This window comes from Colletotrichum lupini, chromosome 3, assembly GCF_023278565.1.
Source record: "Colletotrichum lupini chromosome 3, complete sequence".
Lineage (NCBI taxonomy): Eukaryota > Fungi > Ascomycota > Sordariomycetes > Glomerellales > Glomerellaceae > Colletotrichum > Colletotrichum lupini.
In genome coordinates, this window is record NC_064676.1 from 5,529,437 (window position 1) to 5,543,399 (window position 13,963).

Sequence of the window (13,963 nt, forward strand, 5' to 3'; positions counted from 1 at the left end):
GAACATCCGGCAACCTGAGCCATTCTCATTTCATGGGCATACTAGACTTTTATGCCAAATTGGTTGGGGACAAGACATTGCGGACTTGTCATTAGCTAATCTATTTTCGAGCAAACCTTGGGTGACGAGCACATCAAAATCCGCCAAAATCAGATTACTGGCGGAAAAGATCTGTCATCTTAAGTCTTGGTCCCAGGGAATCCAAGCTTTTGACGATCCTGAACGTCTCGTGTAGATTTGGACTGGCATTATCCCTGTTGACAGGAATTCATGGATGGGAACTCGGACTTTGAAGGAAGCCCTACACCGAGAGACTTTGTGGTTGTGCATACATACCTCCAATGAGAGGGTTGATGAAGCTCTCACATATTATCTGGAGACGTTGCAGTTTTACACGAGGGAGACTCATTCAGCAGTTATCGTAACTCTGGTCAACCTCCGAGCTTATCGGGTTGTTATGTTGCGCTGAGACTCGAATAATCCCATTTAAAAAAAATTAAAAGAATCAACATTGCCCTTCCATAATTGGGCCGCCTTTCTCCAAGCTGATCCCCGGAATCTTGTCCGTTCGTACACTAGAGTCACGGATCATACGGAGACGCATCGATGGGGACAACTTGGCGGCCTCGGCTGTGCCGCACAGTAGTTCCAGAAAAGGCAAGGTTTCCTTTGAAAGGGGTGAAGGTATGAGGTCCACGAATCATGGTTTGCGGCCAGCTCCCACTTTGGAACGTCCACGCAGGATGACTAAAGTCCGTGTCCGGGGTAATTGTCCGGAGATGACGGCCTCAGAAAGGGCCTGGCGTCTTGGGGACGGGCCAGATGCGAAAGTTGAGGCTTGGACATCTCATAGCCAGGGAGAGAAGAGATCCCGTTATGACTCGCGCCTCTCACTCATCAAAGAACGTTTGAGCCGCTGCCGAGCCTCGACACCGTTAAACCGCTCGTCTGGTAACGCGCGCGAAACTCTCTTGATCCGTAAGCAGCCAATCCGGTACCAAAGCATCAGTCAAGGTTTCGTGTCACCTGGGGCGAGCCTCATTTAGCCGTGGGCAGAAAAGAAAGTCTAAACCTACGTGGATCCCATGGAAGGTAACTCTTGGCGGCTGAGCAAGAGCAGGCTCCTGGGTAACTTGTTGCAGAGCGGCGAGAGCGGTGAATTCAACAATTATTGTTGCAGGAGTGCACAAACCAGTCTGTCCAATCATCCTGTACACGCTACCCTAGACTTACGGCTCAATGCAACCAAAGCTTTGATCACAATTTGTCTGTATCGCACAAGTTCACAAGATCTTGATTGGCTCATACATTTCTTGGTCAGGTTGTCAATTCATTCTGATGGACTTCAGACTTGGCAATCGTCTCTTTAATTACTTGAAGAGGGGCCTTACTTATTGCAACTGTTTTTGCTAATCTTCAGGACCGATTTAAAGGACAACGAAGCCCTAGTTACTGAAGCTAGCTGCCGGTGGGCTTCTTGGCATCTATCGAAGATACAGGCCATCGTGGAGATGCCCAATTGCCAAATTGCAAGGGATATTGCGAAATCTGATCTTCTTGACTCGACAACTCCTCCTGGTTACTCAGTGGGTCTTCTGGAGACCTCGACTCGGGTTCCACCTCTATTCCGCCGAAGACATTGTGCCCCGACCCATGAAGATGCCAAGCATCGTTGATAGCTTCCTGGGCGTCTGCGGGATACACCAGCTAAAACGGAAAATCGATGCCGACCAGGCATGGCTTGATACCTCCTGAGGTCTGAAGCACCGCCCCTCTGTTGCTAAATGGTATAGATTTAAGTTCAAGTATATGTTATGAACGAGACCTCGTCAATACCGAAGGAAACTTAAACTTGTTTCTGTAGTCCTTGAGACAATGAAAACGTGCCTCCGGCATGTGAATTGCAACCCTATGCCGTTTGGCAGAAGCTATGATGAGGCCCAGAGAGCGAAGTGCCAAGTATAAAGAGAGCAGAAGTAAGCTGTAAAGATCGAGAAACTCAAGTCTTTCACCACTCCTCTTTCAGCATATTGTCTTTCACCAAATTTTCTTGGAAATAATTTGTATTCGGAGCTCCATCACAAATATGTCAGCCATCACGAAGCCTTTGAGCGCACTCGCTCGCTGCGGCGCACGAAAGTCAGCCCTTGGCCACCACCGTCGTGACTTAGCAACCGTCACAGACCACAACCTCGCGCGGATGGCTGCCACAATGCCTCCGGGGCACAGAGCCACAGTAGCTCAGCTTGAGACATTCACACTTCCTGAGCGTGTCACAGGTAGCCCTGGAGATCGCGCCATGGGAAAAGCTTTAGTTAATGCCTGGCGCCGAGATGGTATCCTCTAAGTCTCTATGAACGACAAGCAGCAGCATATCTTCAACGAAGCCACAGCCTCAAGCAAGGCATTCTTTGCTAAACCCCATGACGAAAAGGCTGCTTGTGTTGACTCTCAGAGCTACTCGGGTTACATCGCCTCCGGCGAGGAAATTACCGATGGCATCGCTAACTACTCCGAGATCTTTATTATTACTAAAGACTTGGATCTTACTATTAGATTAGAAGTCTAATTCGACCGTAGCATATAGCCGACTACATAGGGGCTAATTAGGGGCCCTATTTACAATTATTATAACTAGCCTAACCTATAGTTAGAACCTCTTTTTTATACTTATTACGTAAATATTTATATAGTTTAATTAATCTTTTTATTAACTATAGTTCGAATTAATTACCCTATAATAGAAATACTAATATTAATTAGTAATTAAATTCTATTATTATAAATTAATAAGGTATCTCGTTACGTAAAAAAAACGACTTTTTAATATTATATAAGATAGGAGATTTATACTAATTAACTTTATAAAAATAAATAAAAAGGGGCGATTTTTAAATACCGTACGGAATTAAGTAATCGTAGCTTTTTATTATTTATAAGAAATTAACGTTTATTATATTAAATTACGTTAATTAATAAAACTACTTAAGTAATTAGCTTTTTATCGTTATTTTAAGTAGCTATTTTATTAAATAACTATTCTATAGCCGGCCCGTAATTAAAAATTAACTAGTTAAATTAGTAAAAAAAAATACTTATAAAGTAACTACTTACTTAATCAATTAGTATAACGGACGAGCTCGTTAATATAATATAAAAAAGTATTATATAATTAAAAAAAGGGATCTCTAAATATAAATATTTTTAATAAACGTAATAAGAACTTATATAAGAGTTATAAAGCTAAGAGATTTATAATATATAAAAAGGTTTAGTATTATAAAGATTTTATAAATATAATTTTAAAATTTATAATATAAATAATTTCTTTATAACCCCCTTAACTACTCCCCGAGTATTATTTAAAAATATAATATAGGGGACGGTTTAATAAAGGAAGAGGGGATATAAAAATCTTAATAATATTAAGTTAAGAGTATTACGGATTTTAAAAATTAATTTAAAAAAAAAGCGGCTATTCTAAAATAATTTTATAACCTCCTACTATAATTATTATTAACTTAAAAAAAGGCTAAAAAGACGAGGATCTAAAGAAAAAAGAAATCCCCTAAAATACTACTAAAAGGCTTTTTTTTATATTAATTCTTAATACGAGATTACTAATTTTAAAAGATTAACTAAGTAATAAAAGGGATTATTAATAAGTAATAAGTACTTAAGTATAGTTAAGCTATAAAAAAAACTACTTAAAAATATAAAATAGGATACTAAGAAGCTATAAAAAAAAGGATCTCTAAAGTATTTACCCTTACTAAGTATAAGTAATAAATAAGTATTTTTAATAAGTCCTTAATATTTATAATTTTATAAAAAAAAGGGCTTAACTTCGCTAATCGTATTTAATAACTTATATAGCTCTTTTATAAGCTACTTAGTATTTATTTTTAACTATTTTTATAAAATACTACCCTAAAAGAGGTAGGTTAAAAAAAGAAGCTATTTAGAAATTACGGAAAGTACGAGGCTTAAAAAGCTAAGAATGTATAGAATAATAAAAAATCGGTTATTAATAAAGATCCCGAGATTAATTATTATATTTTTTTATAATAATATAAACGTTTACTATTATTATTAAAAAAAGGAATTACTAAAACCGACTTTTTTATACTAAATAAAAAGGAGGATCTTAGTAAGTATAATAGCTAGTAATTTAAAAAAGTAGTAATAATTATTAAAAATAGTAAAAATAAAAGTAGTAATAAGATAGTAAAAGGAAGCGGGAATTTTTTAAACTTTAATAAATTCGTTAAGTAATAAAAGTACGGATTTATTATAGTTAGTATGCGGATTAAATATATTTTTATTAAAATTAAATACGCTAGCGATTATTAATATAAATACGAGTTAGAATACGACCCTTAGCGAGTTAGAATAAAAAAGAAAAGAAAAGAACCCGATTTTAAATAGAATCCTAATCCTTTATAAATAAATAAATATTAACTTGGATTATTAAGGGATGTAAATGTATAGAATTATATATTAGCTTAATAATAAGTAAATTAATATAGTATTAATTTATTTAATTAAAGTTTATAAAAAAAGGGGCTATAGAGGTAACCCCTATTTTATAAAATCGTAAACGACCTTAGTTACTAACTAAACGAATAGTTTATAAATATAAGCTTAGGAATTATAAAAATAATTAATAAATTCTTTTATAAATAGGGGGTATTATTAACGTAGTTATAATTATAAAAACTATATAAGATCTTAATAATAATAATTATAAAAGAGGAATTCGTATTATAGAATTAAGTATAAGTTAATAGGGCGTATAATTATTTTAACGAATTTAAAAAAAAGGGTAAACGACGCAGATTTCTTTTTTATAATTATGAATAATAATTTATTATTATAAAAGGATATATAAAAATAAAATATAGTACTAAAAATATAATAATTAACCATTCTACCTATTTTAATTTATAACTTATTACTATTATTAATATAAAATTTAGTACCAATCGGTTAATATAAGAAAAAGGAAATAACCCGAAGTTATTAATAATACGTAATAACGTAAGGATCGTATATAAATATTAAAAATATAATAATAAATACGAAGTAATTTATAAACCTTAAAAAGATCTTTTTAAAAAAGAAATTATATTTTAGGGAGAAGTATAAGGTTTTATAAAAAACCTTAACGATATTTTATAATTATTATAAAAAAGTCGGAATTAGGGAATATTAGTACTATTTAGTAATTAATATCGTCTTCGTAAGTAAAGTTTTTAATTATTATTACGAAGCGGTACGTAATCTCGATTAAAACGACTTTTTTAGTATTATTAACGTAATCCGAAGCCGCTTTAAAACTTATAATAAGAACCTAAAGCTCTTATTTAAACTACGAGCGATCTTTTTTATATTTATAACTAAAATAATAAAAAGTAAATTATAAATAGAGATTTTTAAAGAGCTTATTAATCGAATTAATAAGCTAATAAAAACTTAGCTAAATAAGGGAATTAACGAATAAAAAGTTAGGTATTTTTATATTATAGTTTAGTACGTATTAAAAGTAAAAATAACCCTTTATTAAGTATTTAAAAATTATAAAACGCTCTATTTAAAGCTAAGATCTAGTTTTAATATTAAAGTAAGAATATTATACTAAACCTATTTCTAAGTATACGACGGCCCTTATTAATAATATTAAGTTAATTAAACGTATAATAAAAAAAGAAAAAAGGCTAAATATAGTAATTATTAATAAGGAGGCTTAAATTCGTTAAATAAGTAAAGATTTAACTTATAAATAGGGTAATAAAAAAAGTAATATTATATTTATAAAAAGGATAGATATTAGTTAAATAACTATTTTAAAAAAGAGCGTATAAAATTATATAAATAGTATAAAAAGTCGAGGGTAATAAATAATAAAACTAACCCTCGTTAGTTTAATTAATTTTTTATTATATATAAAAGTAGATTTAAGAATACGGAACTTAATAATAATAATTAAAGTAGCGGCTTAGAGTATCCGCTCCCTATAAGAAATTTAAAAAATAAAAAAGATCTTACGCTTTATATTAATAAATTAGATTATAATAAAATTAACGACGTTAACTACTCTTTTTTTACCCTATTAGTTTTTAAAAAAAATATAAGGCTAAATAAATAGAGGGTAATAAAAGCTCTTAATAAGTAGGCTTTTATTTATAAATAGTAAGAGAAGGTCCTTTAGATAATAGATATAAAAATAGCTAAAAGGGTAAATTTAATAGGGCTAAAGCCTATTTTCTTAATATTTAAAAAGAGGACGTTACTTTTTTTAATATTTTAAAAAAGAATATAGTACTAAGTAAATTTAAAAATAGTTAAAAAGGTCCTTTTTATATTACTTAGATCCTTTAAATACTAAGCTCGTATAAGTATTCTATATAAGTAAAAGGTACGGCCTAAATAATTTCTATAGGATTATCCTAAATACTAGGATATTATAATAGTTAATAAAAGGAAAAGGGTAATTTTAAGTATTATAAAAGATTATATTAGTAATATTTAATACGTTAACGGCGGGTATTATAAAAATTAGCTTCGGCCTAAATAAAGAAATTATTACTCTAAGTACGATAAAAATAAAGACGTACTTCAGAACGATAATTCTTTATATTTTATTTATTAATACCCTATTTCTTTTATATTTAAAAAATATAAATTAACTAAGTATTATATTTAATAATATAAAGAATAGAATCTTTAGTAATAAGTATTTCGAAATAATTAAATAATAATAGGGGTATACGTTTATAAGGCTTATTAATAATATAAGGTTAATTAATTACCTAACGAAAAATAAGCTTAGATAGCTATATTAGAGATTTAGGTACTTATTAGTTACGAAGCTATATAACTTTTTAAAATAATTAAGTAATAATAATATCGAAATAGGGGCGCTAAAGTAGTTAATAAAAGTATATTATTAATACTAAATAAATACGCAGAGCTTACGTAAATTTAAATTTAAATTACGTAATAAGCTTAACTTTAATTAAGAAATCGTCGTTAATATTTTCTATTTAAATAGTTAGCTAGTCCTATATATAATTAACGTAGTTATATTTTTTTAAATAAGGTAATTTTTTTAAAATCTATAAGTAAAAATAGTATAAATAGCCCTATAAAAGGAATAGATCGATATATACTAGGGACCGCTAAACGGTATTAAAACTAATATTAATACTAATCTTAAATTAGTAAAATTTAAAAAAATACGACGGCTTATAGTATATAGCTAAAAGTCGTACTTATTAAAGCGTATTATAGTATTAAAAAAATAAAAAGGGTATATTAATAATTAAAAAGGGTATTTAGAATTATTAAAAAAGAAAATCCCGATTTTACTAACGACGAATACTTCTAAATAGTACTTAAATACTATAACGATATTATAGGGCCTAACGGGCTTATACTAATATTATTAATATTTAGAGTATATTTAAAAACGACCTTAGCCTTATTATTATTACTAAATATAAGTTAATAAGCCTAAGTAATTAAAAAAATAATATAAGTATTACGTAAAATAAATATAAAAAGGTAAGTTAACGAGGTAATTATTACGTAAAATAGGCCCGATATAAGAAGTAATTTAAATATATTACTAAATTTAGATATATAAGTATAGTACGAAATTATTTAATAATAGGCTGGGCTATATTAATTAATTTTTATTAACGAGCGATTTTATATAGTTACGAGGGATTATAACTAACCTTTTGAGGTATTAATTACGATAATTAGACTATATTATATAGATCTTAGCGAAGTAATTTCTAATTTATTAAAAAAGAAAAGCTAAAGGAAAATATATAACCCGTAATAGAGGTATAGGAAATTATCTTTAACGAAATTGTTATAATAATATTAATAAATAATAAAGAAAAGGAAATTATTAAAAGAGTACTAATCTTATTAATAAGACGTTATAAAAAGCTATAATAATAAGCCCTAATATAATAATTTATTACTAATAACGAGGTAATTAATACTTTTTATATAATAAAAAAAAACGATTTCGAGCTAGTAATTAAACTACGTAAAAAAAGCATAATTATAACTACTAAAAAGCTATATAAGGGATTAAATCTTATTAAAATAAATACTCTTCGTGATTAAAAAGTTTATTAATTTATCCTCTACGACTTAAAAAAATATATAAACCTCTATATATTTAAATTATAAATAGTTCGTAAAATTAAAAAGAAAGGAATACCCTAGTTATATAAGAAGTTTAAGTATATAATCTAAGGGTATAGTAATATTAAAAAGGTAACGCTACTTATATAATCGCTTATTATATAGCGCTATAACTAACGATTAATAATGGTATTAATAATATTATTACGAAAAAAGGGATATAAGATTTAGAGCCGTAATATTACTTAGGCCTATATTTAATCGGCTATAGGGCTTATAAGGAAAGTCCTAGCCTATTTACTAAAGGAAATAGCTAATAAGTACTTAAAAAGTACGATTATTAAAGTACTTAAATTACTATATAAGCTCGTAGAATTGGGTACTTATTAATAAGCTATGTAGTGGTTTTTTTTTTCTGGCTTTATAGGCACAAAAGATCAACCTTAACGGGATCACGCTTTTAAAAGAAATTATATAATATAGTATACTTTTTAATTATATAATACGCGCAATGTATCCTAAGTACGCGCTTAACGTAATATAATAATTTTAATATAAAAACTACTATTTAATTCGGGATAGGTAAGCTACCCTCTTCGTTACGCAGCGGCGCCGGCTAGAAAGGTCGATAGTAGAAGTTAGCCGTAATAGTTAGTTATAATAGTTGGCCGCTATAGTTAGCCGCAATAGTTAGAGGCGGCCTTCCTTAACTATAGAGGTTCTAAACTTTAATAGTAATATAAAGGTTTCTAAAGAAAGGGCTAAATAGGCTAATATTTACGTACTAAAGCTCGTAAAGATTCTTTTTATCCTCATCGCTTCTAACATTACCCAAAGCTACTCTCTATTTAAACTAAGCAAATCTACTAAACAAATCTACTAAATAAATCCACTAAATAAATCTACTAAATAAACCTATTAATATATAAACTACTACCTAGATAGTCTACTCCTAGTATATAGTTAGTAATTAGTAGGCTAGAACTCTCTAAAAATGCCTATTAATAAGTTTACCCCTCTCGGGCTAGGCGCCCTCGGCTAGCTCGACGCTATAGCTATCGTAACTAACGTAAGTACGCTTAAGAAGTAGTAAAGTACTTTTTAGTAGTACGGAATTTAGCTAAGTAATATTATAAGCGCCGTAAATAGCTAGGTTAGTACGAATACTAAGATCTAGTATATTAATACCGGCCTAGTTATAATAGTTACGATAGACGGGCTAGAGGTATATAGGGTTAGGGCGATAAGCCGGCGCCTTAAATAGCTCTTACGGGACCCCCTAGGTAATAATAATACTTATATAAAAGAATAAATTATACTAAACCTAGCTACTTACGTAGGCTAGTACTAGGAGGTCCTATGTACGTTAGAGTAGGTAAAGCTCGCCCTATAGGCGGCTAAAAGCGGCGGAAGGTTAGGAGCTATTTTAATTAGTAGTTAGGTATAGAGCGTAATATACTTAGTTTTACTTAATACGTAATACACAGTACGGCCCCGGCAGATTGCTCCGTCGGGGGGATTAATAAGCTATATACTATAACTTTTATATTAATTAATTATTAATAGTTATATTTACGTACGACCTATACTTATTAATTTGTAAATATAAAAGTAACTAATTTAGGATCGTTAGAATATAAACTAATAATATATTAAGCTTATTTAATATTAATTTTATAAAAGAAAATAAGGAGCTTTAAAAAGCGGGCTTTATAATAAAGCTAAAAGAGGTCCTTATAATAAATACCCCCCTAATATTTAATAATAAGATTATTATAATTAAAAAGAGAACCGTCGTTTTTTAATAAAAGGGGTAGGGTAAGAAGATTAATTTTATTAATTTAAATATAACTAACGTTAAAAAGTAATATAAAACTAAGCTTATATAAGGAGTATATATTATAAATATATATTAGCCTAAGGCGACTTTTAACTACGTTAGGGTAATATAAGTTATAGATCTAATTAAATAAGACGTCGAGGTACTTAATAAGTAACCTATATAATAATAAACGAATTTCGATCGAGGCCTTATTTATTACTTAATCGATTTTATAATTAATAAGCTTTACGTTTTTATTAATAAGTTATTTATAAATAATAATAACCTTATTTCGTAATTAGGGTATATTATTATCCTAATTAATAAGAGTATAAGCGAGAGCGAATTTATTACATATAGTAATATAATTTATTACTTATTAATTAAAAATAGGGCGATAATATTCTATTACTAGCTACCGCTATTCTGCTACTAAGTATAGCTACGGCCGCTATATAATCGCCGGTCTCGGGTATATACGTAAGCTAAGCTCTACATAGTTAGTATTTAAATAGGCTAGGCTAATTAGAAGCCGGCAATTAACTTAAATTATTTTAATAAAAAGTATAGCAATCGACGCGTAAGCCTAAGTCGACGTATTAGCCTAAGTCGACGATTCCGTTAAATTAGCCTAATTAGCCTAATTCCCTAGCTACCCAGCTGCCTAATTAACTCGCTCGAAAGGCTAGTAGCGATTTACTAGCAGTAGTTTATAAACGAAGTCGAGGATTTGCGACGCTTATTTAAATAAATTAACTCTACGAGGCGTTATTACTTTCGATCGTAATTATAAAGCTAGCCTCGTAAGTAGCCTCGTTAAATACTACTCTAGCCTTAAGTAAGCTAAAAAAGCGCTAGTTATAAAATAAGTAGTTATACTTTATATAACCGTATTCGTTATAATTAACGGTATATTAGTAAATAAAAGGATTATTAACTTCGCAATTATTCTCTTTTTATAGCATATTAACGTTAAGAATAGCTTTAATTAGTAATAGTAATAGTAATAGCGACGGCAAGGTTAACGAAGTAGTAGTTATAAGTAAGTAGGTAAGTAGGTAAGTAAGTAAGTGGCAGCTAGCCTCCGGGCTCGGAGGCAGGGGCAGTCGCAGCCACACTTAGGGGCGGGATATCGGCAAGTGCTAGCAGAATATCATCGCCCTAAAAATAAGTAAATAATAAGAAGTATATTAGTATTAAAGGTTTATAATATAGTTAATAATATTAACCTCTCTTATATAATTTTAATAACACTAAAAAAAATTACTAATTAACTTAGCCTTTTACTAATCCTAACGGTTATTTATACGGATTCTTATTTATTATATAAATACCTTATTAAATTAGGGATAATAAAGGAAAAAAGGCTTATAATCGATATTATAGCCCTTAAGTAATCGTATAAAAGGCGCGAGATATTTAAAATCTATTAAATTAATAATAATAATAACTTCGCTAATACTTTTATAAAAGTAATACTTAATAAGAAGTTAAAGTAATTTATAAATAATAAAAAAGTTAATATATAAATAAAAAAATAGGTTATATAAAAAGAATAAAAAAAGGAAATAAAAAGAGATAATTTAATAAACGGACCCGAGGTTAAATTATATTTCTAATTATAATAAGTAAATTAATAAAAAAAAGAAAAAGTTAGTATTAGATTAGAAATGTAATTTAATTATAATATATAGCCGACTATATAGGGGCTAATTAGGGGCCTTATTTATAATTATTATAATTAGCCTAACTTATAATTAAAACCTCCTTTTTATACTTATTACGTAGATATTTATATAGTTTAATTAATCTCTTTATTAACTACGGTTCGAACTAACTACCTTATAATAGGGATACTAATACTTGCTGAACCCCGCGTTTGCGCAAAGTGGCCCTGCCACGGCCCGGCCCCGTAGCCCGACTACGAAATGAAACAGCCTATGACTATATATATGGACTACCTTGGAGAAAGTGGAGAGAAGTTGCTCCAGCTTGCTGAGTTGGGCTTGAATGTCCCCGCTGGCTCCCTCACAAATCTGACTCAGGACGGATGGCATCACATGCGTATTCTCAGGTAAGTCACAGTCACAGTCGCAGTAGCAGTCAAGTCTTCTCAGGCGCCTATCAACTAACACCTATTCTACTAGATTTCCTCCCACCCATAACACAAACGGCAAGGGCAAGGCTGGACGTGGTATTGGCTCTCACACGGACTATGGCCTGTTGGTTATTGCTGCTCAAGATGATGTTGGCGGTAAGTCGAGATCATGAGCGAGTCAGACTTAGCGGAAACTAACACATAGATACAGGCCTCTTCATCCGTCCCCCCTATGACGGTGAGCACTACGCAAACTGGGAAAAGAGCTCAGCTGGAATGGCGGAGGAGGACGACCGCTGGCACTACGTACCCCCTGTTCCCAACGTCTTCACAGTCTTCCCCGGTGATATCATGCAGTACATCACCGACTCCTACCTGCCCTCTACTCCCCATAAGGTCGGCTTGAACACCCGCGATCGTTTCGCCTTCGCCTACTTTCATGAGCCCAGCTTTCAGGCCGTTGCCAAACCTCTGCCAGGCTACGACGTCGGCCAGTCTCCCGAGGAGGGGATCCACTACGGCAGTCACTTTACCAACATGTTCCTGAGGAATTACCCTGAGAGAATCACCACTAAGAGAATGCATGCGGAGAATCGTCTTGCCCTCCTCGAGAAGGAGGAGCTCCGAGCCCATTCTTCTCAATCAAATAAGGCGGGCAGAGTTATTACAAATGTCGTACAGCAGACTCAACAGGCTTCTTTGTAAGCTAACGATACTCAATAAGCAAGCGACACAAAATTGTCTTGGATTCACTGGCCTGACGGCGTAAGAAGAAAGCGATGGGGGGAAATCAAATTGATCAGGACTCCTTCAAGCAGAATTTCATTAGATCATTAGACAAAACTTCTGGTAACAGAAAACAAAAAGTTTGGCAACAATTCTACGGTTTGAATTCATCTCGAAATCATGTTCTAGCGTTATCCCTTTGTGTCAGTTGTCAATCGTAGTCGTGCTGAATACCCGCCTCTGGACTCAAAATAGCCCGGGCTTCAGCGCATTGCCACTTCAATTATGCAAGTACCGACTATATCATGTTCTGCAGACTGGGTTTCGATGATAAGTTCTCTGTTGCCCTGTTCGAAATTCTGCTCCAACTAGGACGAACACAAGCTTGGAAGGCAAATTTAGGTTGGAAGTCACATATGACAGTATCTCGTGGCATGCTTTTAAGGGACCAATCAGGCATCCTCATCCGAACCTCGCTCTCCACAACAACTCAAAAGCCCGCCCACACCACCATACTTAAACTTCTCGTCTCTCACCATCTTCAACACTACGATCGAGCAATCTGACATGGCGTCAACAGCAATTCGATTTGTGTCAGGTACCAAGAAATCCCCCTTAGGTACCCTATATTTACAGTGCCATGTAAAACCTGGCGCTTCCCGAGTTCGTGAGGGGGTCACCGCCGTCACAGATGCGACCGTTGAGCTGTGCGTTTCAGCGCAGGCGAAGGAAGGCGAAGCAAATGAAGCTGTTGTGAAATTGCTCAGTGGGGTATGTATCCTAGTCTAGTTTATTTTCCGCTCTGTAGCATTTCCGAACTAAGCGGCAGGAGCCCATCATTCGCGGTTTTCCTTAGTTACTGGTTGCTAACTCAAGTACAGGTTTTGGGCATCCCCAAATCAGACCTCACAATCACCCAAGGGCTCAAGTCAAGAGAAAAAACTGTCGCAGTAGGCAACATTCAAGACGGAGAGTCGAGTATGGCTAAGATAAGGGAGCAGCTCGAGAAGGCCGTGGAGGATGGTTGATGAGGGTACATAGAATGGCGTTAAAATAATTGTGACAGCGGGCCGTTTGTTCCACAGCGAGAGGCATCAAAGGCATCTATAAAGTATGCTTCAGTGCGCTAGAAGAATGAGTTATACAATTTC

The 13,963-nt window shown here is 32.4% G+C and overlaps 2 protein-coding genes across 2 annotated transcripts; one reads left to right on the forward strand and one right to left on the reverse strand.

Annotated features, from left to right (window-relative positions):
* Nucleotides 1–154: 154 nt before the first annotated feature.
* Nucleotides 155–1,208, reverse strand: CLUP02_06412 (uncharacterized protein; the record flags this gene model as incomplete). Its single annotated transcript, XM_049285411.1, has 7 exons — nt 155–254; nt 333–373; nt 437–465; nt 511–630; nt 739–837; nt 895–970; nt 1,077–1,208. The coding sequence occupies 7 exons, from the start codon at nt 1,206–1,208 to the stop codon at nt 155–157; spliced, it is 597 nt and encodes a 198-aa protein (XP_049142554.1).
* Nucleotides 1,209–2,086: 878 nt separating this feature from the next.
* Nucleotides 2,087–13,840, forward strand: CLUP02_06413 (2OG-Fe(II)oxygenase superfamily protein; the record flags this gene model as incomplete). The annotated part of the gene is made up of 9 exons (XM_049285412.1): nt 2,087–2,279; nt 2,349–2,443; nt 11,926–12,062; nt 12,136–12,242; nt 12,298–12,787; nt 13,105–13,221; nt 13,310–13,410; nt 13,477–13,583; nt 13,694–13,840. 9 exons carry the CDS (start codon nt 2,087–2,089, stop codon nt 13,838–13,840), a joined length of 1,494 nt encoding a protein of 497 aa, XP_049142555.1.
* Between the last annotated feature and the right edge of the window lie 123 nt (nt 13,841–13,963).